Below are 27,920 nucleotides of genomic sequence, written 5' to 3' on the forward strand. Positions count from 1 at the left end.
AAGTCTTTCTGTAACACCATTATGCTCTGTTGTTATAGTTGTAGTCAAAAGAGGCCAGGAAGTTCTTTTGAAGTTCAAGGGAGCGTAACATTCAGTGCATAATATTCATGCAAATATAGGACAAACTGGGCTGAAGAGTTTGCCTCTTTTGGCAGATCTGACTTAGGTAATGAACTATTGATCAAAATGAGGTGGAAGAACTGAGTTGTTAAGAATACTCAATTATGTATTTCAAATGGACCAGCCTGTGCCAAGGCTGACAAAATCCTGGGGGGAGAAATAGTTCATGTATTTTATGGCGTCCATCCCTGCTTTGTACAGTGAGTTAGCTGGATCTTCTGAGGGACTAGATTCTCAATCATTTTTCTCCTCAGGAGAAAAGCTTCTAACATTTGTATTTGGCTGAAAATGGCCTCTGAACTTCCCAGGAAGAGTGAGTCCCCAAAAGATTGACGGGAAGGAGGAAGATACTTAGACAATTTGAGACATGGGAAGCACGGCCTTATGGAGCTTACCCAGAGCCTCTTTATTGTGAAAGCCAGCCAGAGAGGCTTGACTTTTCCTCCTCCAGATTCTCACTTGGACATTCGAAGTGATTATTTGACAAAAGAAAGAAACAAGCGAAAGAATAGACCTAGTCACTTCTTAGAAGTTGAAATAGGTGGGAGAGTAAATGAAGAATACTTTAAAATTAGATAGCTTAATGCTTTTCAAGGTATAGTATTAATTATTTTTTATGTTGAGGTGGAGGAGTGGGGTTGGATATGGAGGTTCTAGAGTCCACGTAGATCAACCCCAGCTCCCTGACTTTCATAACGTACCTTGGGAATGCTGCTTAACCTCTCCGGCTTTAGTGTTCTTATCAGTATAGTTGGGGAAATAATAGTATTTTGACCATCAGCATGGTTGGTTGAAGAATAAATGAGACTGTGCACACCAGGGGCTTTGCAACAGTGGCTGGCACACAGTTTTTAGTAAGTGGTAGCTATTAGAGTAACTCTATTGCAAGCCAAATGATATAATCCCCTTAATTTTTAGATGAGAAACTTGAAACTCAATGAGATCCAGGGACTTTGTATAAGGACAGAGAGCAAGTCCAAGCCAGGGCTAGAACTAAAACCCAGGTCTCCAAATTCAGTGTTATATTCGCTACAGCAGCTTGCCTCTGACAGCTCTCTGAGGAGGCCAATGTGTTCTCTGGAAGAGAAGCCCAGTCCTTTGCACATGGCAGCCACTTAACACGCAAGAAATGATACAAGTGAATGAATAAAGAACTCTGTAACTAGAATTCCTAAGACAGGCAGTATACTATTTGGGAGTTAAAAGACAGAGACTAGAACTAAAGTTATACAGGAGCTTAAATAAGCTAAGCCAAAGGAAATTTGTGAGAAAGGTTAAAAATATGTGCCATTATGTCCATGCTTCTTCGCTTTCCCTGACTTCTCAGTAGGATTGGAATGTCCTCACAGTCTAATGGAACGAGGACTGTGCTTTAAGTCAGGAGACCTGGTTTCTGGTCAGTTCTGTTGCTTGCTGTGTGTATTGGTTGAGTCATTCATGCTCTCTGGACTAAAGATTCTCTACTTATAAACGGAGGAATTCTCACTTTCTGGACAACAAACTAAAGGATACCAGAAGAGGGGCTAAGGAGGTGAGACAAGGAAGACCAAAGCTCTGGCTTTAGATACTTGGAGCACACTTGGACTTTTCTCATTGTCACAAGATCATTGCAAAGAGTATTTTATTCACTGAAGACTTATAGTCTGCCTACTTCTAAAAAGATCAGATAGAGGTTGTATATGAAAGAATCATTGCAAGATAACTTTTTGAAAGGTGAAACAAAAAAATAGAAGCCATCTGAAGACAGTATAAAGAGTAGGTGTTTTTAACACCTGGTTTGGTACATTGTAGTATTCACGTGCTAAATTTGGCTTATGCTTCCTGAAACGATAAAAGGAGAAACTGCATTTGTTGGCAAGAGAAAATTACAGTTTCATCCACAGAGATTCATTTCCCACCTCCCACTTACTCAAACAGCATCAATGATGGGATGTTTGAATAAAGTACATTCTGGGTGGTACAAAGACACCAACTGTAACCTTGATTTCATAGAAGAAAGAATTGTGTTTGGCATTTCTTTATTGACCTTTCTGTAAAGGAAGAGGGCAAGTATTAAATTATAACTCAATAAAAGTCTTTCTCTAAGTGCTAAAGAAATGTGGTCTGGATATTTTACCTCTGGATGATCTAAGTTAATTGAAGGCTATAACATGGAAATGTTAAACAAATGGCCATTTAATATGTCTAGTAGAATGGATTGCCAATTATTGGATGCCCTAAGCAAACTTTGTATTAATGTGATTTTTTTTCTATTTTAAAATAGATGCTTATTGTTAAGTATTCAGAAGATACATAAAAGTATTTGGAAAACAAAAGTCATTGGTAATCTCAACATTTACTTATGGATAACCATGGTTAATTGGCATACAGACTTTTTTTTCTATGCTCAGCTATACATACAATTTATTTTACAGAAATGAAGCACTGTCTTGTAACCAATTTGATTTTTTATGTCAGTTCACAACTGATTCTTTAAAATGCACCTGTAGTGGCAATATAGCCCATGTTGTCTGAACTGACAGCTGGATATTTTAGATACCACTTGCGGGGCATGCAGAGTTGAGTCTGTTGTGGAAAGTTCAAAAGCACAACTTGAATTCTTGACCAAACAGAAAGTCAACCTCCTTTAGCAGAGACTTGTGCAACTGAGGTGCTGATAGAGAGAAAAATTTGTTTTTGCGAACAAGAGCTTTGATTTTTGCCCCAAGCCCTATGCCAGATGACAAGTAAGAGATGATTTTCTCCAGAAAAATATTCAGATCAGGTTTCACCAGCCGAGCAGTAAAGACTAATGAGAATACCATCAACTCCCAGTTATCCATGCTAATGAGAACTAGAAGAGCACAGGGAATTGAAATTTCATGGAAAATCTCCGTTTCTCATCTTAGCCAATGGTGTTGCCTTGCTCAACTGTCAAACCTCTTTGAAATATGGACCCTTTTCTTCTCACTGAGTTTGCTCACCTGCTAGTAGAAAAGGCAGGTAGTGGGAGGGCCATTCTGTGCATAGGCCACTCAGTATATATGAAGTTGAATTAATTTTGGACAAATGATCCACCAAGTAGGAATTAGATAATTAACTCCTAGATAAAAAGGAATAAGCTGTATTCCTAAAGTGGAGAACTTGACTTTTTTCCTGGCTCTCCTTTTCCCCTGGCTTCCACAGCCTGTAAATGAAGTCTTAAACCCCTGAGGAAATCTGACCAAGACTTCAATTCTAGAAACCCAATTTCCAGAGAAATAGGACACTTTTTTTTCCTGTAACCACTACATCTTGCCTTTCCTCCATTCTGCTTCAAATGTGATAAATGACAGAAGAGAAGTACTTATGCTTTTAATGTTTTCTTCACTATTAGGATAGCCTTCTTAAAAAATAAATACTTAAATGGATTTGTTTACTTGGTTTGTCTACTTATATAATGAAGAGCAAAGATTTGTCTCTCCCTTTCCACTGACTGTATGTGTTATAATAAAATAAATATTATTCTAATACTTACATGATGAGGTGTCTACAGTAATAGCTCTTATCAAAAGCAGTTCATGGGAATGTTTTCTTGCCTTTAGACTGGTGATGAAGTTATTGACCTTTTGACCTAGTCCTGGGTGCTAGACAGTAATGATTAGGCAAAGCATCGAATGGTATAGTGACGCATCTCTGTTGTTTCTGTTAACAAACGCCCCTAAAGTAACAGGGATTGCCACTTTTAACTAGGGCCAGCAGAACCATTTGAAAAATAGGTATGATGGTGCAGGTTGAAGATCCATCTCAAATGTTAGTTGGAACTCCTACCAAGTTCTACTCAGCAGATACCATTAGGTAGTGGTAAGTCATGAATTCTCTAGCTGATATCTCTCAGACAATGGCAAGTGATAAGCTTACTTTTCTTGCCTGAATCTCCTACAAGTTGGCGAGGCATCATTGTTTCAATAAAATCAGCTCACTTTTGCTTCTTGTCCAAAATGATATTCTGGGACTTTAGGTGTGGTCAGTGATGCTGTGTAACTCATGAAATTCACTCCTGGGTGATGCCAAAGGTTTTTAAAGTTCAGATCTATAGGCATGTGCTGAAATTGACTTTATTGTAGTTTCTGAAAATTGATGATTGTTCAGTGTACCTGTGGAGAAATCAGCTATAATTGTGATAACCACTTAATCTTAGACAACCATGGTAAAACAAGTCTTAACAATGATAGTGTTTACTTTTGTTTTGTAATCGAAAAAAAAAATCAGTGTCAAATAATTGCAGAAGCATCGTTTAAAAGCATCAATAGCATTACTGTTTAGCTCCTTGTCTCTGCCTTTAGTTCCTGAATTTTCCCCTTCCAGGAATTTGTGGATTATTGTCTGGGGCATAATTGGCCAAATCCCATATTGCTGAGATAATAGGACCAATGTACTTGATGAAAGACCATTAAGTTTACATTTAGGGTCAGGTTTCTATCCAAAGTTAGTATTTGAGGAATATATTTTCATCTTCAACATGCATAATTTGTAAGACACTAGTATCGTAATATGGGATAAGTGCCATGTGAGCATTAAGAGGAAAGTTCTGTTAGATATAAGGAGAACGAAAAAGAACTTTTAGCTGGGCTACCCTTGTCTTCTCAACTAGATTTCATAGCCCTTGAGAGCATGGGCACTATTTCATACTTTATGAGATAGATACCAAAAAATGCAAAATGAAGTCTGCCAGCTACACCATCTCATATAGTCTATTTGAGTATGACTTGACTTTACTACAGACAACACCTGATTCTTTAAAAGGTGAGTAAAGCTGTATTTCAAAGTTAGGGTGGAAGGGTATTTCAAGAAAAAGTTAGGCAAGAATCTGTGGAAGCCTTTTATTTTCCATGTTCTAAAAGCGGGTGATATGCACCTTACAACTAGGTAACAGGAGAGACAAAATTCTATACTGGTTCCAGTTTTTGGTTCTGAAGCCAGACTACTTAGGTTTGAATCTCAGCTCTATACCTTGACTAGTCATGTCAATTTGGGCAAGTTACCAAGCCTCCCTGTGCCTCAGATTCCTCATCTGTAAAATGGGGCTAATAATGGGACCTACCCTGTAGGGTTGTTGTGAGAACTTAGTGAATTCATAGGTGTAAAACCCTTAGAACAGAGGCTAGCTCATACGAAGTGTTTAACAAATTTTGTTGCTGTTTTTATTACTGTTATCGTCATTCTCATCTGGCTCTGTGTTTTTTAGGACCTGGTTCCTTGGCTGCTTTTTACACTTATCATCTACCTCCTTTAGCCTTTGAGCCAAGTTTGGAGCAGGAAAATTCAGATCACTCAGTTTTCACACATTGGCTAGCAATATTCTTTAGAGGCTGGATTTGGGGAAAACAGAATCTATTGTCGAAAACAAGTTATTTGGATTATTTGTGGTTTTCATGAATAATGATGAGCTCAGATATATTGGAAAGATCCATTCAGTAGTGTCCATGAAATAACCTGTCTTAAAGATATTTCAGAGAAGCAGTAGCAACTTGCTTAAAAGCTGTATATAAAGAATACCCTCCTTGTGGCATCTGTATATACAGTTCAGTTGGAAACAGACTTTCTTGCAAGTGAACTTTTAACAGTTTGGATGTGAGTTTTAAAAATATGTAAATGCACTTGAAACCCACATTTTGATAGCTTGTCTTATTTTAGTGCTTGCTTATAGTCTTTCAGAGGTCCTTGTCGTCTATTATTCCATTTCTTTTTCATCAAGAAGAATAAATCCCCCAACCATGCAGATCACATAGCTGATAGTGAAAGCTCATCCAATTTCATATTTAAGTAGGTAGAACTGATATCAACCTCTGAGTGAGCTAATTATCTCTGGCAAAATAATCCAGAATCAAATACATAATACACAATGTGGATTTAAATCAACAAAGTAACTTCTAGCTTACCATCATTCAAACATTAGTGGTTGCAGAACCATACAAGTAGGCCAATTTATGCCAGCCTAATAATGCCATTTAATCGCCCCCTTCATGGATTTACTTTTAAGTGTATACTTAGATTCTTTCTGAAATGTCTAGATAAGTTGTATATATGAAATACAAATAACTTAGGTGTATGTCATTGATTATAAATTTATTGTCGAGAAAGAGTCACTCCTCTCACCAACATGTGGAGGTTTGCAAAAGTTACCTCATTTAGATGTTTGTTTTGGGAAATTCATGATTATCTCTCCTCAGTTAAAGATACAAGGATTGTTAACATATTTCCTACTCCATTCTAGAACATGTGGATCAGAAGTCTAATTTGTGTGTATGCCAAGAAAACTGTATTCCTAAGAATTGGCTAAAAGGTACACAAGTTCTGCCTACAAAGTAATTTTGATTTTCTGAGTTCTTTTGATTAGTAAATGGTTTTCAGCACTTATACTTAGTCCAGGAATATAGCTTAATATAAGAATATTAATGATAATAACAGTAATATCATAAAAGAGGAAATAAAAATAGTCACTAAAAATGAATATATATTTAACATTCCTGATAAAGAAAAAAAGAAATGTTTCCATTTCCCTCACCAAATTGGCAAAGTTTTAAGCTATTCTTTTTCTTATTCTTAATTAATATAACAAAATAAAGTTAGGTCAAAATAATAATAGCAACAATGTGTTGGATGATGGTAATTTATGGAAAAGTGAAATGAATAGCAGCACTTTATAAAGAATGGGAGAGAGGAATTGGGAATATGCTGCTATAAAGTATCAGTCCCTGCAGTACCTGTGAAGTAGTATAGTGTTATTTGAAAGTGGACTTAGATTAGTGTAAATCTATATTGCAAACTCTAAGACTACTACTAAATTTTAATAAAAAATAAGTATAATTGATACACTAAGAGAAAATAGAATAATAGAAAATACTTAGTTAAAGCCAGAGAAGGCAGAAAAAGAGTGGAACATACATACACAAAAGAAAAAAATCAAAGGCAATGAATAGAAATTAATTATAAATATGGTCTATATTAGTCCAGCTGTATCAATAATCACTTTAAATGTGAATGGTCTATATACCCCAATTAAAAGACAGTTACTATCAAAGTGGATTTTAAAAAAAGCAAGACACAACTATATGTTGTCTACAGGAAATACACTTTAAATGTAAAAATACTTATAGATTAAAAGTAAAAGGATGGAGAAAGATATTGCATTCTAACACATACTAGTCAAAAGTAAATGGGAGTAATTATATTAATTTTAGACAAAACAGATTTCAGAGCAAGGAAAATTATGTGTATGTACCTAGTAGAGCATCAAAATATGTGAGGAAAAAACTGATAGAACTGCGTGGAGAAACAGACAAATTCACTATTATACTTATTTTTATACCCCTCTCTTAGTAATAAACAGATCCAACAGGTGGAAAATCAGTAATGGTATAGTTAAATTGAACAACACCATCAATCAAACTGGATCTAATTGTCATCTACTACCAACAATAGTAGAATACACATTCTTCTCAAGCTCACATGAAACATTCACCAAGATAGACCACATTCATGGGACATAAAACACACCTTAACAAATTTATAAGAATAGAAATTGTACTGTATATGCTCTCATAACACACTGGAATTAAACTAGAGATCAATAACCGCTGTAAAATCTAAAATATTTAGAGATGAAACAATATACTTCCAAATAGCACATAATAGATCAAAGAAGTTTCAAGAGAAATTTAAAGATATTTTAAATTATATGAAAATAAAAATACAGTTTATAAAAAGTTATGGGATACAGCAAAAACAGTGCTTAGTGGGAAATTTATGGCATAGAATTAATGTATTAGGGGAGAAAAAGATCTAATGTCAATAATCTAAGATTCTACCTTAGGGAACTAGAAAAAGAAAAACAAATCAAACCCAAAGTAAGCAGGAGAAAAGAAATTTTTAAAAATTAAAGTAGAAATCAATGAAGGTGAAACCAGGAAATCAATAGCAAAAAAATCAATGAAACCAAAAGCTGGTTCTTTGAAAAGATAAATAAAACAGAACTCTAGCCAGGTTAACTAAGAAAAAAAGAGAGAAGGCACAAATTATTAATACCAGAAATGAAAGGAAGGCCATCATTACTACCAAAGGCATAATAAAAACTATTATGAACAACTCCACACCCACAAATTTGAAAACCTAGGAAAAAAAAGACCAATACCTGGGAAGATACAACCAACTAAAACTTGTACAAGAAGAAATAGACAATCTGAATAGGTTTATATCTATTAAACAGATTGAATCAACAATTAATAATCTTTCAAAACAGAGAGCACTAGGTCCAGATGATGAACTGATGAATTCTACCAAACATTTAAGGAAGAGGTATTACCAGTACTCTCCAATCTGTTTCAGAAGATAGAAGCAGAGGGAGCACTCCCTAACTCATTCTATGAGACCAATATTACCCTACTACCAAAACCATATAAAGACGTTATAAGAAAGAAAAACTACAGATTAATATCTCTCATGCAAAAATCTTCAACAAAATATTAGCAAATCTATTCCAATAACATAGGAAAAAATCCACAATCAAGTGGTATTTATTCCAGGTATGCAAGGCTATTTTATCATTCAAAAATCAAGTTAATGTAATCTATCACATCGACAGGCTAAAAAAGAAAAACTACATGATAATATCAATAGATGCAGAAAGCATTTGACAAAATCTGACGCTATCCAGCAAATGAGAAATGGCGGCGGGTAGAGAACTTCTTCAACTTCATACAAAATATCTACAAGAAATCTACAGCTAATACCATACTTAATGGAGAGAAACCAGATGCTTTTCCCCTAAGACTGGGAACAAGGCAATGAATGATGTCCTCTCTCACTACTCCTATTCAATGTTGTACTGGAAGTCCTAGCTAATGCAATAAGATGGGAAATGGAAATGAAAATATAAGGATTTGGAAAGAAGAGATAAAATTACCTTATCTAGCAGATGACATGATTATTTTAAATATCACAAAGAATCAACCAAAAAACCCTTCTAAAATTAATAAGCGATAATAGCAAGGTTGAAGGATGTGAGGTTAATATATGAAAGTCAATTGCTTGCCTATATACCATCAATGAACAATTGGAATTTGTAATTAAAAACACAACACCATTTACATTAGCACCAAAAAATGGAACACTTAGGTATAAATTTAGTAAGATGTGTACAAGATCTATATAAGGAGAACTACAAAACTCTCAGGAAAGATATCAAATAACTAGAAAGAGATTCCCTGTTCATAGGCAGAAAGACTTAATGTTGTTAAGATACCAGTACTTCACGACTGAATATGTAGATTCAATGCAATACTTATAAAAATCCCAGCAACTTACTTTGTGGAAATTAACAAAGTGACTCTAAAATTTATATGAAAGGCAAAAGACCCAGAATTGCCAGCACAATATTAAAGAACAACAACAAAGTCACAGAACTAACAACTGCCAACTTCAAGACTTGCTATAAAGCTATAATAATTAAGACAATGTGGTGGTGTTGAAAGAATAGACAAATGGATCAGTGGAGCATAATAGCCCAGAAATAGACCCACACAAATATATAGACCCACTGATCTTTGACGAAAGGAGCAAGGACAATTCATTGGAAAAAGGGTAATATTTTCAACAAATGGTGCTGGAACAACTAGAGATCCACATGCAAAATATGAGTATAGACTTGACCATAAACAGAAATAATTCACAGAATAGATCAAAGACCTAAATATAAAATGCAAAACTATGAAAGTTCCAGAAAATAACATTGGAGAAAAATCTAGGTGACCATGAGTCTGACAGTGAGTTCTCAGATACACCAAAAGTATGCTCCATGAAAGAAAAAATGGATAAATTGGACTTCATTAAAAGTGAAAAATTCTGCTGTGCAAAAGACACTATTAAGAGAGTGAAAAGACAGACTACAGACTGAAGGAAAATATTTGCAAAATGCATGTCTGGTAGAGGACATGAAAATATACAAATAACTCTTAAAACTCAACAATAAGAAAATGAACAACCCAAATGAGCAAAAGAGCTAAACAGATACCTCACCAGAGGAGACAGATAGATGGCAAACAAGTATATGAAAAGATGCTCAATATCATAGGTTGTTAGGGAATTGCAAATTAAAATAACAAATGAGATACCATTACACACCTATTAGAATGGCTAACACCTGAAATACAGACAACACCAAAATACTGATAAGGAAGTGGAGCAACAGGAACTCTCATTTATTGCTAGTGGGAATGCAAAGTGGTACAGTCACTTTGGAAGACAGTTCGGCAGTTTCTTAAAAAGTTAAACGTAGCTTTACTATAAAATCCAGCAACCTTACTCTCAGGTATTATGTAAATGAGTCAAAAACATGCCACACGAAAACCTGTACACATATGTTTTTAGCAGCTTTATTCACAATTTCCAAAAATTGGAAGCAAACAAGATGTCCTTCAATAGGTGAATTGATAAACAAGCTGTACATTTATACAATGAAATATTATTCAGTGATAAATGAGCTGTCAAGCTATGAAAAGACTTAGAAAAATCTTAAATGCATATTGCTAAGTGAAAGAAGCCAGTCTAAAAAGACTGCATACCCTGTGATCCCAACTATGTGACATTTTGGAAAAGACATAACTATAGAGATAGTAAAAAGTGTCTTTCAGGAGTTGTGGGAGTGGAGAGGGGAAAAGATGTACAAGCGATATTTAAGGCAGTGAAACTATTCTGTATGATACTGTAATGGTGGATGTATGTCATTATATGTTTGTCGTAACACATAGAACTACACAAAGAGTTAGCTCTCATGTAAACGATGTACTTTAGTTAATATTAATATATCAGCATGGGTTCATGAATTATAACAAACGTATCACACTAATGCAAGAAGTTAATGCCAAGGAAAAGGGAGTGCGGTAAAGAGGGAATATATGAGAACTTTCTATACTTTCTGCTCAGTTTTTGGTAAACCTAAAACTGCTCTAAGAAATGAAGTCTATTAATTCAGAAAAAGGAAAACAAAGATTGGAAGGCTATTACCAGAATGTTAAAAGTGGTTGTCTTCTGGAAGTGAAATTATGTGTGATTTTTCTTTCTTCTATATATTTCTTTTTTATTGTCTTATTAAGGTATTACATGCAGCAAAATTCACCCTTTTTAGTACACCTAAAACTAATACAATGTTAGATGTCAATTATATCTCAATTTTAAAAGTTAAAAAATAAAATTTAAAAACTCACCCTTTTTGAGTACAGTTTTGTGAATTTTGACAAATGGCACCACCGTAATCAAGATATAAAATAGCTCCATCACTCCCAAATTTACTCTGTACCCCCTTGTAGTAAAATCCTCCCTCCACCCCAGCCCTTGGCAACTACTAATCTGTTTTCTGTTCTAATAGTTTTGCTTTTTCCAGAATGAAAATAATTAATTGTAATCATATATTATGTAGACTTTGAATCTGGCTTTTTAAAATTTACCATAATGCCTTTGAGATTCATCCATGTTTGTGTGTATCAGTCTTTTCTTTTTATTGCTGAATAATATTCCATTGTTCGGATGTTTTAAAATTCATCAGTTGAAGGACATTTATGTTGCTTCCTGGTTTTGCAGACTATGAATAAAACCACTTTAAACATTTATGTACAGGTTTTTGTTTGAATATACTTTTAATTTAGGTGGAAAAATACTTAGGTTTTGGATTGCTGGGTGGTATAGTAAGTGTATCTTTAACTTCAGAAGAAACTGCCAAATTGTTTTACACCAGCACTGTATGAGGAGAGTTCCAGTTGCTTCACATCCTCATCAGCACTTAGTATTGTCAGATTTTTTGAATTTAGCCATTCTAGTAAGTCAGTACTGATATGTCCTCATGGTTTCCATATTCATTTCCCTGATGACTAATGATATATGTGACATCTTTGTGTCTTCTTTGGTGAAGTATCTATTCAGATTGTAATCCCATTTTTAAAATTGGGTTGTTAGTTTCCTTATTCTTAAGTTTTGAGATTCTTTATATATTCTGGATAAAAGTCCTTTACAGAAATGTGATTTGCAAGAAATTTATCCCTGTTGGTGATTTTTCTTTTTAGTCTCTTGACACTGTCTTTCAAAAGCAGAAGTTCTTAATTTTGATGAAGTCTTATGTTACAAAATTTCTTTTATAGATTTTACTTATGATATCATATCTAAGAACTCTTTGCCTAACCTAAGATCACAAGGATAGTCTATATTTTCTTTTAGAAGTTTAAAATATTAGGGTTCACATTAAAGTGTGTCTATGATCCATCTTGAATTAATTTTTGTAGCTGGTATGAGATATAGCTTAAAGTTCATTTTATTTTATTTTATGTTTTGCATATGATTATCCAAATGATGCAGCAGCATTTGTTGAAAGGCTATTGTTTCTCCATTGAATGGCCTTTGCACCTTTGTTGAAAAATCAGTAGACCCGTAAGTGTGGGTTTATTGTGTATTTTTTGACTCTCTATTCTATTCTATTGATATATTTGTCTAACCTCTTGCTAACACACTGTCCTGAAAACTAGTTTTGTATTGCCTTGAAATCACATAGTGTGTGTCCTCCAACATCTGTCTTTTTCAAAATAGTTTTGGCTATTCTACTTCCTTTGCCTTTCTTTAGAAGATGTAGGACTATTCAGGTTATCTAGTTCTCCTTGAGTAAGCTTTGGTAATTATATCTTTCAAATAATTCATCCCTTTCATCTAAGATGTTAAGTTAACTGGTGTAAAAGATATTCATAAAATCTCCTTTTAATCCTTTTAATATCTATAGGATCTATAATGAAGTTTTCTCTTTTGTCCCTTCATTAGTAATTTGCATATTCCATTTTTTTATGTAATTGTTAGTCTTACTAGAATTTTATCAATTTTATTAATAGTCTTAAAGAACCAGGTTTTGGTCTCATTGGTTTTTTTTTCCTATTGATCTTCTGTCTTCAATTTCATTGACTTCTGCTTTTTATTATTCATTCCTTCTATTTTCTTTTGGTTTATTTTGTTCTACTTTTTCTAGTTTCTTAAGGCATTGATTTGAGACTGTTCCCCTTTTCTAATATAGGTACTTAGTGATATAAATTTCCCTCTAAGCACTTCTTTAGCTGAATCCCACCAATTCTGATATGCTGTGTTTTCATTTTCTTTTTTTTTTGAGAAATTAAAAGTATTTATTAATCCATTTTAAAATAAGAACAATAAGCCACTATATATTAACATAAATAACATATTTTGGTGACAGAAAAAATGTATTTTTCCAAAACAAAAAAAAATTAGTGATAAGATTGTTATGTTTTACATTTTTGCAAATCTCTTTAATATCTAACTTCATCTTTTTTTTAACATTTTTATTGATTTATAATCATTTTACAATGTTGTGTCAAATTCCAGTGTTCAGCACAATTTTTCAGTTATTCATGGACATATACACACTCATTGTCACATTTTTTTCTCTGTGAGTTATCATAACATTTTGTGTATATTTCCTTGTGCTATACAGTGTAGTCTATTCTACAGTTTTGAAATCCCAGTCTATCCCTTCCCACCCTCCACCCTTCATTTTCTTTTAGTACAAAATACTTTCTAATTTCTCTTTTGATTTTTTCCTTCAATCCACAGGCTATGTATAAATTACTAGCATATTAAAAGTGGTTCTGTCTTATGCTGGAGTTCTGTGTATGGAATGTTTCTTTTTTCTATATACTTTTATGTTTTTATTTTGTTCTTTTTCTGTATTCTCCAATTTTCTACACTGAGCATGCATTACCTTTGTAATTAGAAAATAATCAATTAATATAAAACAACATTGTACATTTTGTAGCACTTTATAATTTACAGGAGATTTATCTAATCTTCTAACATTTGCTTGAGAAAGATATAATCCGTATTTCATTGGTGTTGAAAATTGAGATTGATAGAGTTAAATGACTTGCTCAATACCACACAACTAGAGGTTGTTAGGATTCAGACCCAGAGTTTCTGATTCCTAGTTCATCATCCTGAAGAAGTTAGAAATAAAGGTTTGAAAAGTAGATTGGAATTTATCTTGTGGGAAGTTGGAAAGAATCACAGAGGGTCTTTGAAGCAGTAAGTAACTTGAAGCATTTATCTCAGTGTAGTTGTAATTTGAATCTCTGATTACTAATAAGGTTGAATCTTTTCCTGTTTATTGCCTGCTCTCATTTCTTCTCTAAATTGCTATTCATGTCCTTAGATCATTTTTCTATTGGGTTTGTTGGTCATTTACTTATTGGTTTGAATGATTAAAAAATGTTCCAGATACTAATGCTGTATTTATACCAATACTTTATTTGTTGGAAATATCTTCTCCCTGTTTCTTGCTTGTTTGTCTTTATTATTTCAATTTTGGTCATCAGGGGAATGTCTACAAGGGAGTGTGTGTGTTGGGGGGAAATTAATGTGTTTGCAACAAGAGGAGTCTTGGTTTATTTTGACTTTGTGTGATGGGAAGGAGGATGGGAAGCAGGAGCTAGAAGAGGATGGGATTGGAAGACAAATCATATGATTTGGAAATTTACTTACTTGTTATTTGTCAATTACTTACATTAGTGGCCACAAAGTGTAGTGAGAGACAGTAAAGAATGAATGTTGCCTATGTTTGAGAACCTTTTACCCTGATGGAGAAATAAGACACGTAAAAGAAGACAAGTAACACAGTATGTGCTCAAGTAACTGTGGTACAAGATAAGCTGTGGCTATCAAAATCTTTATTCCAGCAAAGGGAAAGGAGATATTACTTTTAGTTAATTGGGGGTTTTCTGCATAAGAAGTCTGTAAGTTGAATGAGAACAAAGAGGAGCTATGTGTGTTTTTGCTCACCATTTTATCCCCAGCACTTAACATAGGGCCTAACAAAGAGCAAGTGCCCAAATATTTGTTTAATGATTAAATGATATTAGCATCCATTAGCAAAGCCATTTGTAGAGACCTAACCCAATTTGTGTTTAGTCCATCACTCCTATACCACCACCAGGCAGCTCTGAGAGTGTTGTGATAAATCAGCATTTCGGACATTAGCTTGTATTTCCAAAGCAAGGGAGCACAACCTTTTCCTAAAAGGACACACAGTGTGCTCTCTTATCTTACCCTTACCACAGAGTAGTAGTCAAGATTTTGGCTTCACTCTCAGGCAAACCTGGGTTTGAGTTTCATGTCAGCTACTAACTAGTTATATGACTCTTGATTTCCCTCATCTGTGAAATGAGACTAATAGTGGATCATTGTAGCATCAAATAAGGGAAGCATGTAAAACACTGAGCCTGTAGTAGGGGTCTATAAAAATTTCCTATGTCACTTCTCTTGATGTACATGAAAATGCATGGAACTTGTGACTACCTGTGGATTTTGTGACTTGGTCCATATTTTCTAACCAGCATATTCTCCATCTTCTTCCTCACAGATTCAGAGACATATTGTGTGTTCCAAGACAAGAAGTACAGAGTGGGTGAGAGATGGCATCCTTACCTGGAACCTTATGGGTTGGTTTACTGTGTGAACTGCATCTGCTCAGAGGTACAATCGCTCATGGCATGTGATTTCCCACTTTGCTCCTCAGCACATAGAGATGCTTTCAAGTGCCTAGATGGCCAGGGAGCATGAGTGATAAAAGCCTAAGAGAAGTTGAGAAGCAGATTATAAGGAAAAATACACATCTCCTGTCCTTTTTTTTTTTTTGATAGCTTTTTGGCTTTATTTTCATGTGATCTCGTTTTTTGCTATAGACAGATACTGATGTCTCTTGGCCAAATGAAATAGGACATGGAAAAAGTGGAGTGGAAGAAAAAGCTCAATATAATGCCTGGATTGTAAGAAAAAATCATTTTTGAATACTGGTGCAAGACTGGCCTTTAAAAAGAGATTAGGACAGTTCGTAAATTGGTTCATTGGAAGAGCGTACTTTATGTTGTTTCAGCCAATAACTATAATTAGGATTGAGGTTGTGAAAACTTGGCCTGTTTCTGGTGAGGATTAGAGTTCTCTTGGCTTGACTTTGGCTCTTGTCCAGTCACGCAAAGAGGCATTTGAACAGCTTAAATGCCATCTTTGCAATAGACAAAACAGGTAGTCCCATCTTCTTTCCATGGCCTTGACCCAGGACCACAACTATGGCCCATCTTTCTGAATAGCTTCTACTGTCAAGGACTAGGCCAGGGTTTCTCAACCTCTGCACTATTGGCATTTGGGGACAGATAATTTCTTGTGAGAAGCTGTCCTGTGCATTGTAAGCTGTTTAGCAGCACCCCTGTCCTCTAGCCCCTAGACCCCAGGAGCACTAACCCCAGTGTGACAACCAGAAATGTCTCCAGACGTGGCCAAAGTTACCTGGGGAGCAGAATGGCCCCTTGTGTAGAACCAGTGCCCTAGGCCAATTGGGAAGGGAGGCCTTGTACTAGATCTTGAGAATTGAGAATTCTGAATATAGAGAAAGAATTTTCAGGACTAGCCTCTCACTTGAGACCTCGTGGAAGAACTGCAACTCCTCGCTAGTGCCCAGGTAGAGCAGGAACAGTCACTTGCAAGCCTGATTCTTTTGCCATTTGAACAGAAAATTGGCTTTCAGAATTTTGAGTATGTGTAAATCGAACCTTTAGGCAACATTAGGTGGTCTTAAGAGGCTTTAGAGCTCTAGAATCAAGACAGACCAAGTTTCTAACCCTGGCTCTGCCACCTAGGAACCATGTTACATTGAACAAGTTACCTCACCTCGCTGAGATTTCTTTAATGGTATAATGGTATTACCTATTTCACGGGGTTATGATAAGGATTAAATTCACTAATTCATCTCAATTACTTAAAACAGTGCTTGGCCACAGTTAATATTTAAGAAATGTTAACTGCTGTAACATCACTATCATTATGGTTATTATTTTTATTAATCTATTAATTCTAGAATAGAAATCAGTATAAAGCATTGAGGAGGAATCAGTTTAGACCTCAGCCAGGTTTCTGATGTGCTTTGGTGATCTCGGGACACGACCTGGCTCTGAGGAGTGACACGCAAGGAGGCCCTATGGTGTTTCCAAATGCAACACTCAAAAAATTTATTCTAGAAAGTACATGAGAAAAGAAAAAGGGTTGTGGTAAGGTGATTCAGATTTGGATGAAAGACATCTGCCTCTTTAAATGGCTAAGACAGTTATTAAATAGAGCATCTAGAGACTGATTAACTGCCTGGTATGGCATGATTGTGTCAGATTCTTGACCCAACCCTTTGAAAATGGACAGCTAACCCTTGGGGGCTGAGGCTTTGCTGTCCGCAGGGCAGTGAAAATGTTAATATGATCCCAGTGCCAGCGGTTCAAGTGCTAGGCATCTTCTCTTTCTCCATCCTTTTCATCACCCTCTTCCCCCATTAGAGCCTGACAGATACAGGTAACCCTTGCTCCCGATAAATTATGGATGAAAAATGTTAATGCAAAATTGATTTCCAAAGCCTTCCTTTGTTCTAGGAATTGTTGAAAGCAGTCAAATGTAGGGATCTTGTAATTGTAAATCAGGCAGGGACCCAGTCGCCCCCTCCCCTAGTCACACTAGCTTATCAGCTCAATTCCAAACTCTAACTTGTTCTCAGAAAAATTTTGACCTGAAAGGAAATGAGGAGAGGAGGCACTCAGCTTACTGGACCAAAGCAGAGTTCTGTGGAATTCAGGATCCATGTGCTAGGGTAATATCTCTTTGCCCAGGGGTGGGTAGCAGCTTGTGGGACCCATCACTCATGATCCCTTTTTTCCATGCTGTTGGGCAGGTGATTATGAAATCAGACTAGGCTCTTGGAGAAGACGTGCAGAGCTGGGGGATGGTAGAAACATCACAGAGCCAAATCAGAAGAAGCCTCCCACTAGTTGTGGGAGGCTTTGAAAACTGGGGCAGTAGTGATCCCAGCCTTAGAAAAATATGCCAATAAGCTATCATCCAAACCCAGGGAAGGGGCTAGTGATGAGAAAAGGGAAGAAAATGCTGATTTCATTCAGTTTCTTGGGAATGCATTATTCACCGTCTGGGTGAGTCCCCGCATGACTGTTTCCCAAACTGGCATAATCCCAGTGACCTATGAAAGACAGTTATTTTTTGTTGGTGGTATTGCCTCCTCTCTTTCAGAATGGGAATGTGCTTTGCAGCCGAGTCAGATGTCCAAGCCTTCATTGCGTCTCTCCCGTGCATATTCCTCATCTTTGCTGCCCTCGCTGCCCAGGTAAACCAGCCTGCCTCTTTCTTCCCAGCTGTGGTTCTCCTTCCTCCCTCTTCCACCCAATCCACTCCGTCTTCCTAATTCCCCGGAAAGGAAACTTCCAGACAGAAATCACAATAGGATACTTTTAGGTAGCCTGCACTGGCCCCTAAATACTGTTTATAGCTCAAGGTGGGCACATTCTAGGTTCTAACAAGTTATTGAATTCCAAGTAACAGATTTTCACTGGGCTTTTAATATTTGAAGGTGAATGTCAACTCGGGGAAGGGAATTGTGGCCCAGAGATTTTCTGCCATAAACAGCTTCTTCCTGCCATGAGCAGTGGACACCAGGGGAGTTGTAGCACAGAGACATGTGTCCTCCACAGTTAGTGCTGGGACTGCACCCGAGTATAGCTTCTAAGTGATAAGGGGCTGTTTATAAATCCAAGGAGCTGAACCAGTGAGGTTTATGACAGTATAAAGCTGCCTGCCTGCTGAGTGGTCCCCTCCCCCAGACTGTACAGTTATTATGTATACGTCGTTCAGATCAATGCTAAGAGGGAGGCAGACAGAATTTTTCACAAGGCTGTTAGGACATCTACCTTCATGGTTTGCAGCTACAGTGTTTGTATGAGGCAGAGGCTCCCTCAGTGACACTGTTCATGTCTGACTGGGGCCTGGCTCCCATGCCAGAGGCGTGCAAACACAGAATGATTCAGAGAATGCCTGTGGGCCTGACAGCAGTCTTAGGAAAGGCTAAGTGACAATCTTGGCATCTGGGCAGTAGAAACTTTGTAGTCCTGTAAGTCGGTTCTGATTGCCTCAAGGACAGAGGTTCTTGAGTTGGGGTCTGTGGGTGGGCTTTAGGGGGCTAGTGAACCCTTTAAAATTGTTTGCAGCTTTTGGTGTAGCTATGTATATGTCTAAGTTCCTTTAGAGATGACCCATAGCTTTATTGGTATTCCTAATGGAGTGTACATGACCCTAAAAATATGAAGAACCACCGGTCTATAGCAAAAATGGTGCTTTTTTTAAGTAGTGAGGAACTTAAATAGAGAAAGCAAAAGTATCAGGGCAAAAATGGTAGGAATGGGGCTAAGAATGAGGTTCAGTAAACACGTAGTTAACTGAAATGTTACAGGAATGGAGATTTTGTTTAATGGAGAAAAAACCCCCAAACCCTTTCTGTCACCACCTTTATAATGTATACTATCCTACATTGGTAAATACACTCTGATGGACATCTGGGATTCTTTCCCAGATGGCAAAGGGTCATGCCATGTAACAGGCTTATCATTCTGAGTATTGGTGACAATAGTATATGCTTCAAGATATGAGAGACTGATTGGCATATGATCAGCCTAAAAGTTGATTTTGGAGTAAATCCCTAAATGAGGTTTACAGTTGTTGTATGTGTTTATTTGCTTCTATTTAAACTGGATTACAAGGGCTTAGTATGGGACTTTAAAAAGAAATCTACTACGTTACCTGTCAAATACTTTATAAAAGCTTTTCCCCCCAGAAGTCTCTAAAAGTGGTCTAATGTCATAGGAGTTTATCTAAACTGCTGTGTAGAGATTGTTCTTCCCTGTGAATGAGGTTGGGGCAGCTGCCTAACAGGAAGCAAGTACTAAGAAGAAGGAAAAGTATAAGCTGGCAGTTCTTTTGAGAGAAAAAGAAAGTATCAAAGAATTGAGGTCATAAATCCCAGAAAAGAGAAAATGGAAAGAAATAAACACCATTATCTTTTAAGACTTAAAAAGTCCATTTTGTGGAGTATAGAAACAAGCGGTTTATTTCCTTTGCCCCTTTGTTCTTGTGGATCACTTCCTTGTGAGTTCATTTTTCTTTTTCTTTTTTTTTCTAATTGAAGTATAGTCAGTTTACAATGTTGTGTCAATTTCTGGTGTACAGCACAATGCTTCAGTCATATGTGAACATACATATATTCATTTTCATATTATTTTTCACCGTGAGCTACTACAAGTTATCGAATATAGTTCCCTGTGCGATACAGTATAAACTTGTTTATCTATTTTATATGTACCAGTCAGTATCTGCAAATCTCAAACTCCCAATTTATCCCTTACCATCCCCTTTCCCCCTGGTAACCATAAGTTTGTTTTCTATGTCTGTGAGTCTGTTTGTTTTATATTATAAGTTCATTTGTCTTTTTTTTTTTTTAGATTCCACGTATGAGTGATATCATATGGTATTTTTCTTTCTCCTTCTGGCTTCACTTAGAATGACATTCTCCAGGGCCATCCATGTTGCTGCAAATGGCATTATTTTATTATTTTTATGGCTGGGTAGTATTCCATTGTATACCACAGCTTCTTTATCCAGTCATCTGTTAATGGACATCTAGGTTGTTTACGTGTCTTAGCTATTGTAAATAGTGCTGCTATGAACACTGGGGTGCAGGTGTCTTTTTGGATTAAGGTTCCCTCTGGATATATGCCCAGAAGTGGGATTCCTGGATCATATAGTAAGTCTATTTTTAGTTTTTGAGGAACTGTCATACTGTTTTCTATAATGGCTGCACCAAACTACATTCCCACTAACAGTGTAGGCGGGTTACCTTTTCTCCACTCCATCTCTAGCATTTGTTGTTTGCATTTTTCATGTTAATTGTAACCTTTAACAATTCTTTCTGTGATACTAAACAGAACTAACAGTTCAGTGGTACTAAAGTTCCTTCATCCTTATATGCAGAAAATGTGTTTATTTTGCCCTCATTCTTGAGTGATAATTTGGCTGGGTATAAAACTATAGGTGCACATTTATTTTCCTTCAGCACTTAGAAGATATTAATAAATGGTTTCTTGATGTCCTTTGTGGATAAGAAGTCTCCTCTTTGATTATAGTTCTTTTGTAGGTAATCTGTTTTCTCCTTCTTCTAGCTTTTAAGATTTTCTCTTTTTCTTTGATACACACAGTGAGGCATGTAGATGTGTGATTCATTTTTATTTAGCCTACTCAGCACATGACTTCTTTTTGGCCAAAGGACTCAAATTTCTCTTCAATTTTAAGTCATTATTTTTGTGAAAATTACCCCTTCTTCTTTTTTCTAATTCTTAACCTCGTCTTTGGTGTATGTTGTTGCAGCTCATTTAATTGACATTCTGTGTCTCTTAATGTCTCCTCTATTTTTTCCCCCATGATGATATATTGGTATATTCCTTGTAATAATACATTACTTCAGCTCTGTCCTCCAATTCATGAATTCTTTCTCCATCTCTTTCATGCCTACTATTTAGGCTCTCTGTTAGGTTTTATTTATTGTTTTATTTTTAATAACTATGTTTTCCCCAATTTTTTAAATTAGGTTTAAAAATATTTACATGTTGCTACTTTATAAACCCCTGTTATTGTTTCTTGGGGTCTTATTCTCTTACTTATTTCTTTAAGGTATTTAAATATTTAAAGTCCATTTCTGATTGCTCAAATATCCATATGTTTTTCAGGTGTGAATTCTCACTTTTGGTGGGTTTCTTAATAGCTTTTCTTAGTTCTGGATTCCCCCTTGTTTTCTAAAATTGTTGTTTAAGATCTCATCAGCTGTGGGGGTTTTCTCTTGCATTAGCCTTTCCTTTCTTGTGCTAGCATTATTTCGGGCCTTGTAGTTCACTTAGCTCTAAACCAGATCATATATTGGTGTCCCACCTTGGGCTCCCTCATGCTTAGATGGTTTATTTTTACCTCTATTTTCTTGTGCAGTGCTAGCACCTGATAATGATCTTGGATTGGGAACTCAGCTATAGCTGCCTACCTTGGGCAATCAAACCATTTGAGGAAACAACCTTGGGTGGGCAGAGCTGTGTCAACCCCTATTGACATGTGAGAAGTGTGACCCTACTCCCCAGCTTTATACAGAAAGCCACTTAGAGGCCATAGTTCTTGCTCAGCTGTCTGGCCCCAGCTGTCTATATCCAGTCTCAGTTGCCAATGGACCATATGTCTTTGTCCCCCCATTTATTTGTGTACTTTCCTCTGTGTTTTATTTCATAGAGAGTTTCCTTTTGTTTCTGAGAATGATTTTGCAGTTTTAAAGCCTGGTTATTTATTTATTTATCTGTAGTTTTATATTTCACATCTTACTCTTCTTTGTTTGGAAAATAACAGGGAGTTTTCTCATGTGCTGTCTCTGCCATATTGAACTGGAATGCAAACCAGCTATTCTTTCTTTTTGTTGAAGATAAAACAAGAATAAACATGTTTAAACCATAGCAGAGAAGAATGGAGTTTGATAAAAGAAAGACCTTTGGGACACAGTGGTGGTTAAATCCTAGAATAAATGACTAAGGAGAATTATAGTCTCTTTACTGAATATTTCTGGAAATAAAAAGGTACCCACCCATCTGAGATAGAGTTGGCAGTTTTGCTTTGAGACAGGGCAGTGGATGTGATGACTCCTCTGTATTCCTTCCATCCCAGTGATTATTAGGCATGAGGAAAATCATGCCTTCAGGGCCACAGGAATGTTTGGCCAAAGGAAGGGGCTCTGGTTTTCTGTCTTAACCCAATGGAAGGCACTGTAATGAAAATGTCTTCACTTAGAAATAGAATATTTAAAGACCCAAGATGATGGACAAGTTCTATATTAAAAAGAGAAAACAAACAAGGAAGCCATATATCCAAGGTTTTGGTTTTACATGCTATCCTATAGCAGAATCAACTTCAGGGAGTGTTTATTGGATAGTGATGGACTGGTGGGAAGCTCCTACCTGCCATGCCTAGAGCTCATCTTCCACTGGAGGGGACAGAGACTTTACCTCCTATGTGTTTCTGTGTGCCCCATGGCTCTTGCTTTCTAAACTCCCTACCCCCTGAAATTTCCAAGGTTGTCACTTGCATTTGAGGTTGTCTTCTGTAGTTCCTGCTGAACCGTGGGAATCAGAGTGTGCAGACTGCTTTTCCAGAATTACCAGAGAGAAATTGATACTGATTCCCATGAATAACAAGTGAAATTTTTTTCTCCATCACTTCCCCAAGTCTTCATGGCAGAGGTCAAGTCTTGGTCACATACTGCAGGGCTCTGCTGGGCCCAGAGAGGCTGGTGATACACGGAGGCTAGAACATTCTTAATGAAAAAGTAAAGACTGCATAGAAGTCAGAAAGTTCATTAAATTCATCCTAGTCTCTAAGCAGGACTCTTTGTTGTTCCTGCTGAGAGATTTGTAAATTCCGTATCTTCTCTTTTGGTGGAGTAGAGTGGTAAAGGAGGGAGGGGGATAGAAAGAATATGACTTGTTTCCTTTTGTTCTTTATGTATAATTTTACCACCAAAAAGAAGACTTTTAGGGGGAAGGGAGTAGCACAAGTGGTTAGCATACACAAGGTCCTGGGTTCAATCCCCAGTACCCTCTCTGAAAAAGTAAATAAATAAATAAGAAACCTAATTACCTCCCCCCTAAAAAAATGAAAAAAAAATTAAAAACAAACAAACAAACAAAAAGAAGACTTTTATAGTGACCAGGAGCCTAAATCATGATATTATCTGGCAGTTTTCTTAAATGGCCGTTCCATGAAGAATTCGCTATTCAGAATGAATTCTTCCTCTATTCCTTTCATGCCTACTATTTAGGCTGTCTGTTGGGTTTTATTTATTGTTTTACTTTTAATAACGATATTGTCCCCAGTTTTTTGAATTAGGTTTAAAAATATTTACATGTTGCTATCTTATAAACTTTATAAATTTGGGTTCCCTTAGAGATATTCCAGCATTCCCAAGTCATTAAAGAGGTGTTATAAATTTGCCAAAATATCCTATTTGATCTGTTACCAGAGACCTAATCCTGTGTTTCCTTTCAGCTAGGTGTGAAAAAGTTTAGTTCTATGATATGGTTTTAATAGGGAGAGTGACATTGTAGTTTTGCCAAGAGTGGCATTCCTCACCCCAGTCTTCTAAATTCCAGGTAGGTTAGGGAAACAGCCTTTCCATTGATGCACTGTAGCCTGTGTGTTCACATTAAGAGATGCTGGAAGCCCTCTGCTCTTTCTCTCTCAACAGGAGTTGGGTAGTAAGCTGGCTAGCAAATACAGGCATTTCTGCTATAATGCAATATGTGCATTTCTGAAAATCCTCCCATTTTGCGAAATTGTACACTGAAAAATAACAGGGCTTAAGGAAAAAAACAGGATTAGAAAAAGCAACTCTAAAGTTATGCAACTTTGTAACCAAAGTACTAACAAAACAGCTATACTAATAAGATACTAGCATGGTTTGAAAAGTCATCTTAGATTTCTATTAAATCAAAGATTACAGTAAGTATAGACTTCATTCTTTGAAATGGTGACATTAGGTTGAAGGAAGGGGGTATAAGGAAGGGTTGTTTCCAAGTACACTATTTCAGTTGTGTTAGTATACTTAGTATTTAGCTGCTGTCACTTGATGGTGCAAAATATTAATTTGTGGGAAAAATCATGTATGAACCAATGAAATTTCTATTTTATACCAACATCATGCTCTTATCTGCCACTCACATATGAACAAGTTTGGATTACACAAATCTATACTATGCAGAAACAGACTGCATAAGATGAGGTAGATATAAAGCACTTGGCCTTGGACAGTTTAGCATTAGGGTTGTAAGTCACCCAACCACTTTGACTCTGTTTTTTGGTCTGTAATCCTGACCTACCTGCACATTGTGCTCTCGTACATTTTAAAAAGGGGACCTAATTCTAGGACTATGTCTGTGTCTGTGACTTACAGTATTACAGTAATCAAATAGACAGGCCTTTTTTGCTCCCTCCAGTTTTTTAAGGGCAAAAGTTCAAGGGGGAGATTTATTTATTTTTCATTGTGGTAAAGTACACATAACACAAAATTTATAATTTTAAAGTGTACAATTCAGTGGCATTAAGAACATTCACCATGTTGTGTAATCATCACCACTAACCTAGTTCCTGAAATTTTTTACCACCCTAAAAGGAAACCCTGTGCCCATTAAACAGTCACTTCCTATTACCCCTCCCACCTCCCACCAGCCCCTGACAACCACTAATTTGCTTTCTGTTTCCATGGATTTTCCTATTCTAGACATTTCATGTAAATGAAACCATACAATATGTGGCCTTTTGCATCTGGCTTCTTTCACTTGGAATTATTTTTTTAAGATTTATCCACTTTGTAGCACATTTCAGTACCTGATTCCTTGTAATGATTGAATAATATTTCATTGTATGGATATACCACATTCTGATTATCCATTCATCAGTTGATGGACATTTGAGTTGTTTCTACCTTTTGGCTATTGTGAATAGTGCTATGAACATTCAAATAAAAGTTTCTGTGTGGCATATATTTTTGATTATTTGGGGTATATACCTAGGAGTGGAATTTCTGAATCACATGGTAATTCTATGTTTAACTTATTGAGGAATTTCTTTGAAATATTAAAGCCATCTCACTTTTCGCTTTATCTCTTTGAGTATCTGCTGCCATCCTCAGGCTTGCTGCTGTTGCTATCATCCATGTCAGCTCTCCATTGCTCTCTGCGTTTCTCCTTTTGTTGTTTTCTGAATTCTGTATTCACTTGCCTCTTGGATCTTATTGAAAAAGATCAATTCCTTTTAAATAGTAACAGTAGTTAGCATATTCTTTTCCTCCACTAAGGGAACTACGAAAGCCGTAGTTTACAAGGGCTGTTTCTTTCCCTGGAAAAGATTAGTATATAGAAAAAACAAAACAAAAGCAAAAAACAAACAAGCAAAAAAAAAAAAAACCCCAAAAAACTCTAAGTCCAGAGCTATCCAAAAGCGTGAGGATTCTGGAATGCTGGTCTCTAGATAACAGAGGTTTTACTTAATTATCATTGTTATCATTGTTAGTTTTCTTATACTGATTGTTGACAGGTCACCATAGAGATGTTCACTATTGATCAGTATGTTTTTTTTTTAATGTTAGTAAGGAAAGTCTTTATTTTTTTCTATTTTCTTTTTCTTTTTTTCTCTTTTTTAAATATTTAACAAATGCTTTACTGTGAAAGTAGCTTTCTCGATGTCCATAATACAGAAACACTTTCACAATCCAATAAACAACTTGAAAAGTTTTACAGCACAAGAGTAACTGTAAGTTTCCAATTTGAATGAGGTCTAAAATACACAAATCAGGACCCTGATCATACAAAAGGATAATATTCAAAGGAAGCTCACAGTTCAGAATCATCCTACTGTCTTTGTGGAAAACCCACAGCAAATTTTTTTGTAATAATTGGGTTTAACAGTATTATAATTCTAATGAACAAGTTAAATCAGGGATCTCTAAATTTTGGAATCCCACTGTTAATCAACTACAAACAAATATTAGCCCACATCTATCACCAATGACTCAGATGTTTCTTTCTAATGAATTGACCGTTACATTTCCAAAGTTCTTAAATGGCCATCAGACCATAGAAAGACACTTCTCTAGGCTCCTGCTTGAAACCAACAGCTTCAGCAGACTGCTGGCCTTGATTCAGGACCAAATATTGATCAGTATGTTGATCACTGTTCATATCTCTACTGACTGCCTTCTTACCTCTCAGACCGCTTTCACTGTCTTCCATGCTATATTTCCATTGTTTTCCTCATACACTTGGTCCTTGAACACTGTGCAGGGTATAAAGGGCTAAAACTTCTTCAGGAAAGTGACATCCAACTTGCCTTCTGCCAGGTGAGGTGATCTTTGTCTCTGGTAAACCCTGGGGATTTAGCTGCTTTTTAAAAAGAATGTGATTTCCTCTTAGTATTCTAGAAGCCCTTATGCCATATAAGAACAAGACTTTTAGAACACTGTGACTTTCTGTCATGGTAGAACAGAACTCTTCTGTTTCTTTCAATGGGCATTAATCAAACCTGGCCCCACACAAAGGTGAAGAAGGTGGCATATCCTTGAGGGATACCGAAAAGCTCCATTTGTCCCAAATAAATCTTCCATGTGCTTTCTGTATTTAAGAAACCTCCACCATTACAATCACTCTTCTGGGTTAAGACATTGTTTCCCTAAGTTTGTTACATGCATAAAAACACAATTTTATGGGATTAAAATTAAAATATAGGGTTAACTAGAGAAAACATTTATATGGTCCAATAAACTTGAGAGTTTCTGGACTAGAGATAAACAGGTTTCTTTTACTGCAGAACTTCTCAGAGCCTTTAATATATTAATATGCATTATGAATCTATAAGCGAGTGTATAGGATGCAGTATTTTCCAAACTTATTCAGCCATGGAACCTGTTTCTTGTAGAGCACTTTGCAGCATTAGTGTTTAGTATATGTTCTAGGAAATCTTGGATTATGCCATTCAATTTCTAGAAGTTATTTATATTATAGCAATAAGCTATTGGAAAATAGGTATCTTAGTTTGGGGAAGGCCATTAGGGTAGCAGGCCATTTTAGAACAAGACCCCCAAATTAATGTTATTCAAACTTTAGTGTGCTTAAGGGGATTTGATAAAATGCAGACTCTCAGGCCCTACACTAAAAATTCAGATACAGTTGGCTGCAGTGGGTATTCTGCATTTTAAACAAGCACCTCAATTAATTCCGATGCAGCTGGACTGGGGAGTGCACTATGGTAATAGGGCCCGGGGGAGATCTTGATAAAGGAGGCGGAGAGCA

At 36.2% G+C, this 27,920-nt stretch overlaps 1 protein-coding gene and 1 non-coding gene across 6 annotated transcripts in view; one reads left to right on the forward strand and one right to left on the reverse strand.

Annotated features, from left to right (window-relative positions):
- The window catches only part of CHRDL1 (chordin like 1), a 123,361-nt gene that overhangs the window by 8,088 nt on the left and 87,353 nt on the right, over positions 1 to 27,920 (forward strand). For all 5 annotated transcript variants that reach the window (XM_074358881.1, XM_074358879.1, XM_074358880.1 and 2 more), the window contains exons 3-4: positions 15,539 to 15,651; positions 18,238 to 18,331. In XM_074358881.1, the coding sequence (XP_074214982.1) occupies positions 15,539 to 15,651; positions 18,238 to 18,331 (207 nt within the window). The remainder of the gene's footprint in view (positions 1 to 15,538; positions 15,652 to 18,237; positions 18,332 to 27,920) is intronic.
- Positions 26,647 to 26,783, reverse strand: LOC123619344 (small nucleolar RNA SNORA2/SNORA34 family). Its single transcript, XR_006727919.1, has one exon. It is a non-coding gene; the product is annotated as a small nucleolar RNA SNORA2/SNORA34 family (small nucleolar RNA).

The sequence above is a fragment of the Camelus bactrianus genome, chromosome X (assembly GCF_048773025.1).
Source record: "Camelus bactrianus isolate YW-2024 breed Bactrian camel chromosome X, ASM4877302v1, whole genome shotgun sequence".
NCBI lineage: Eukaryota > Metazoa > Chordata > Mammalia > Artiodactyla > Camelidae > Camelus > Camelus bactrianus.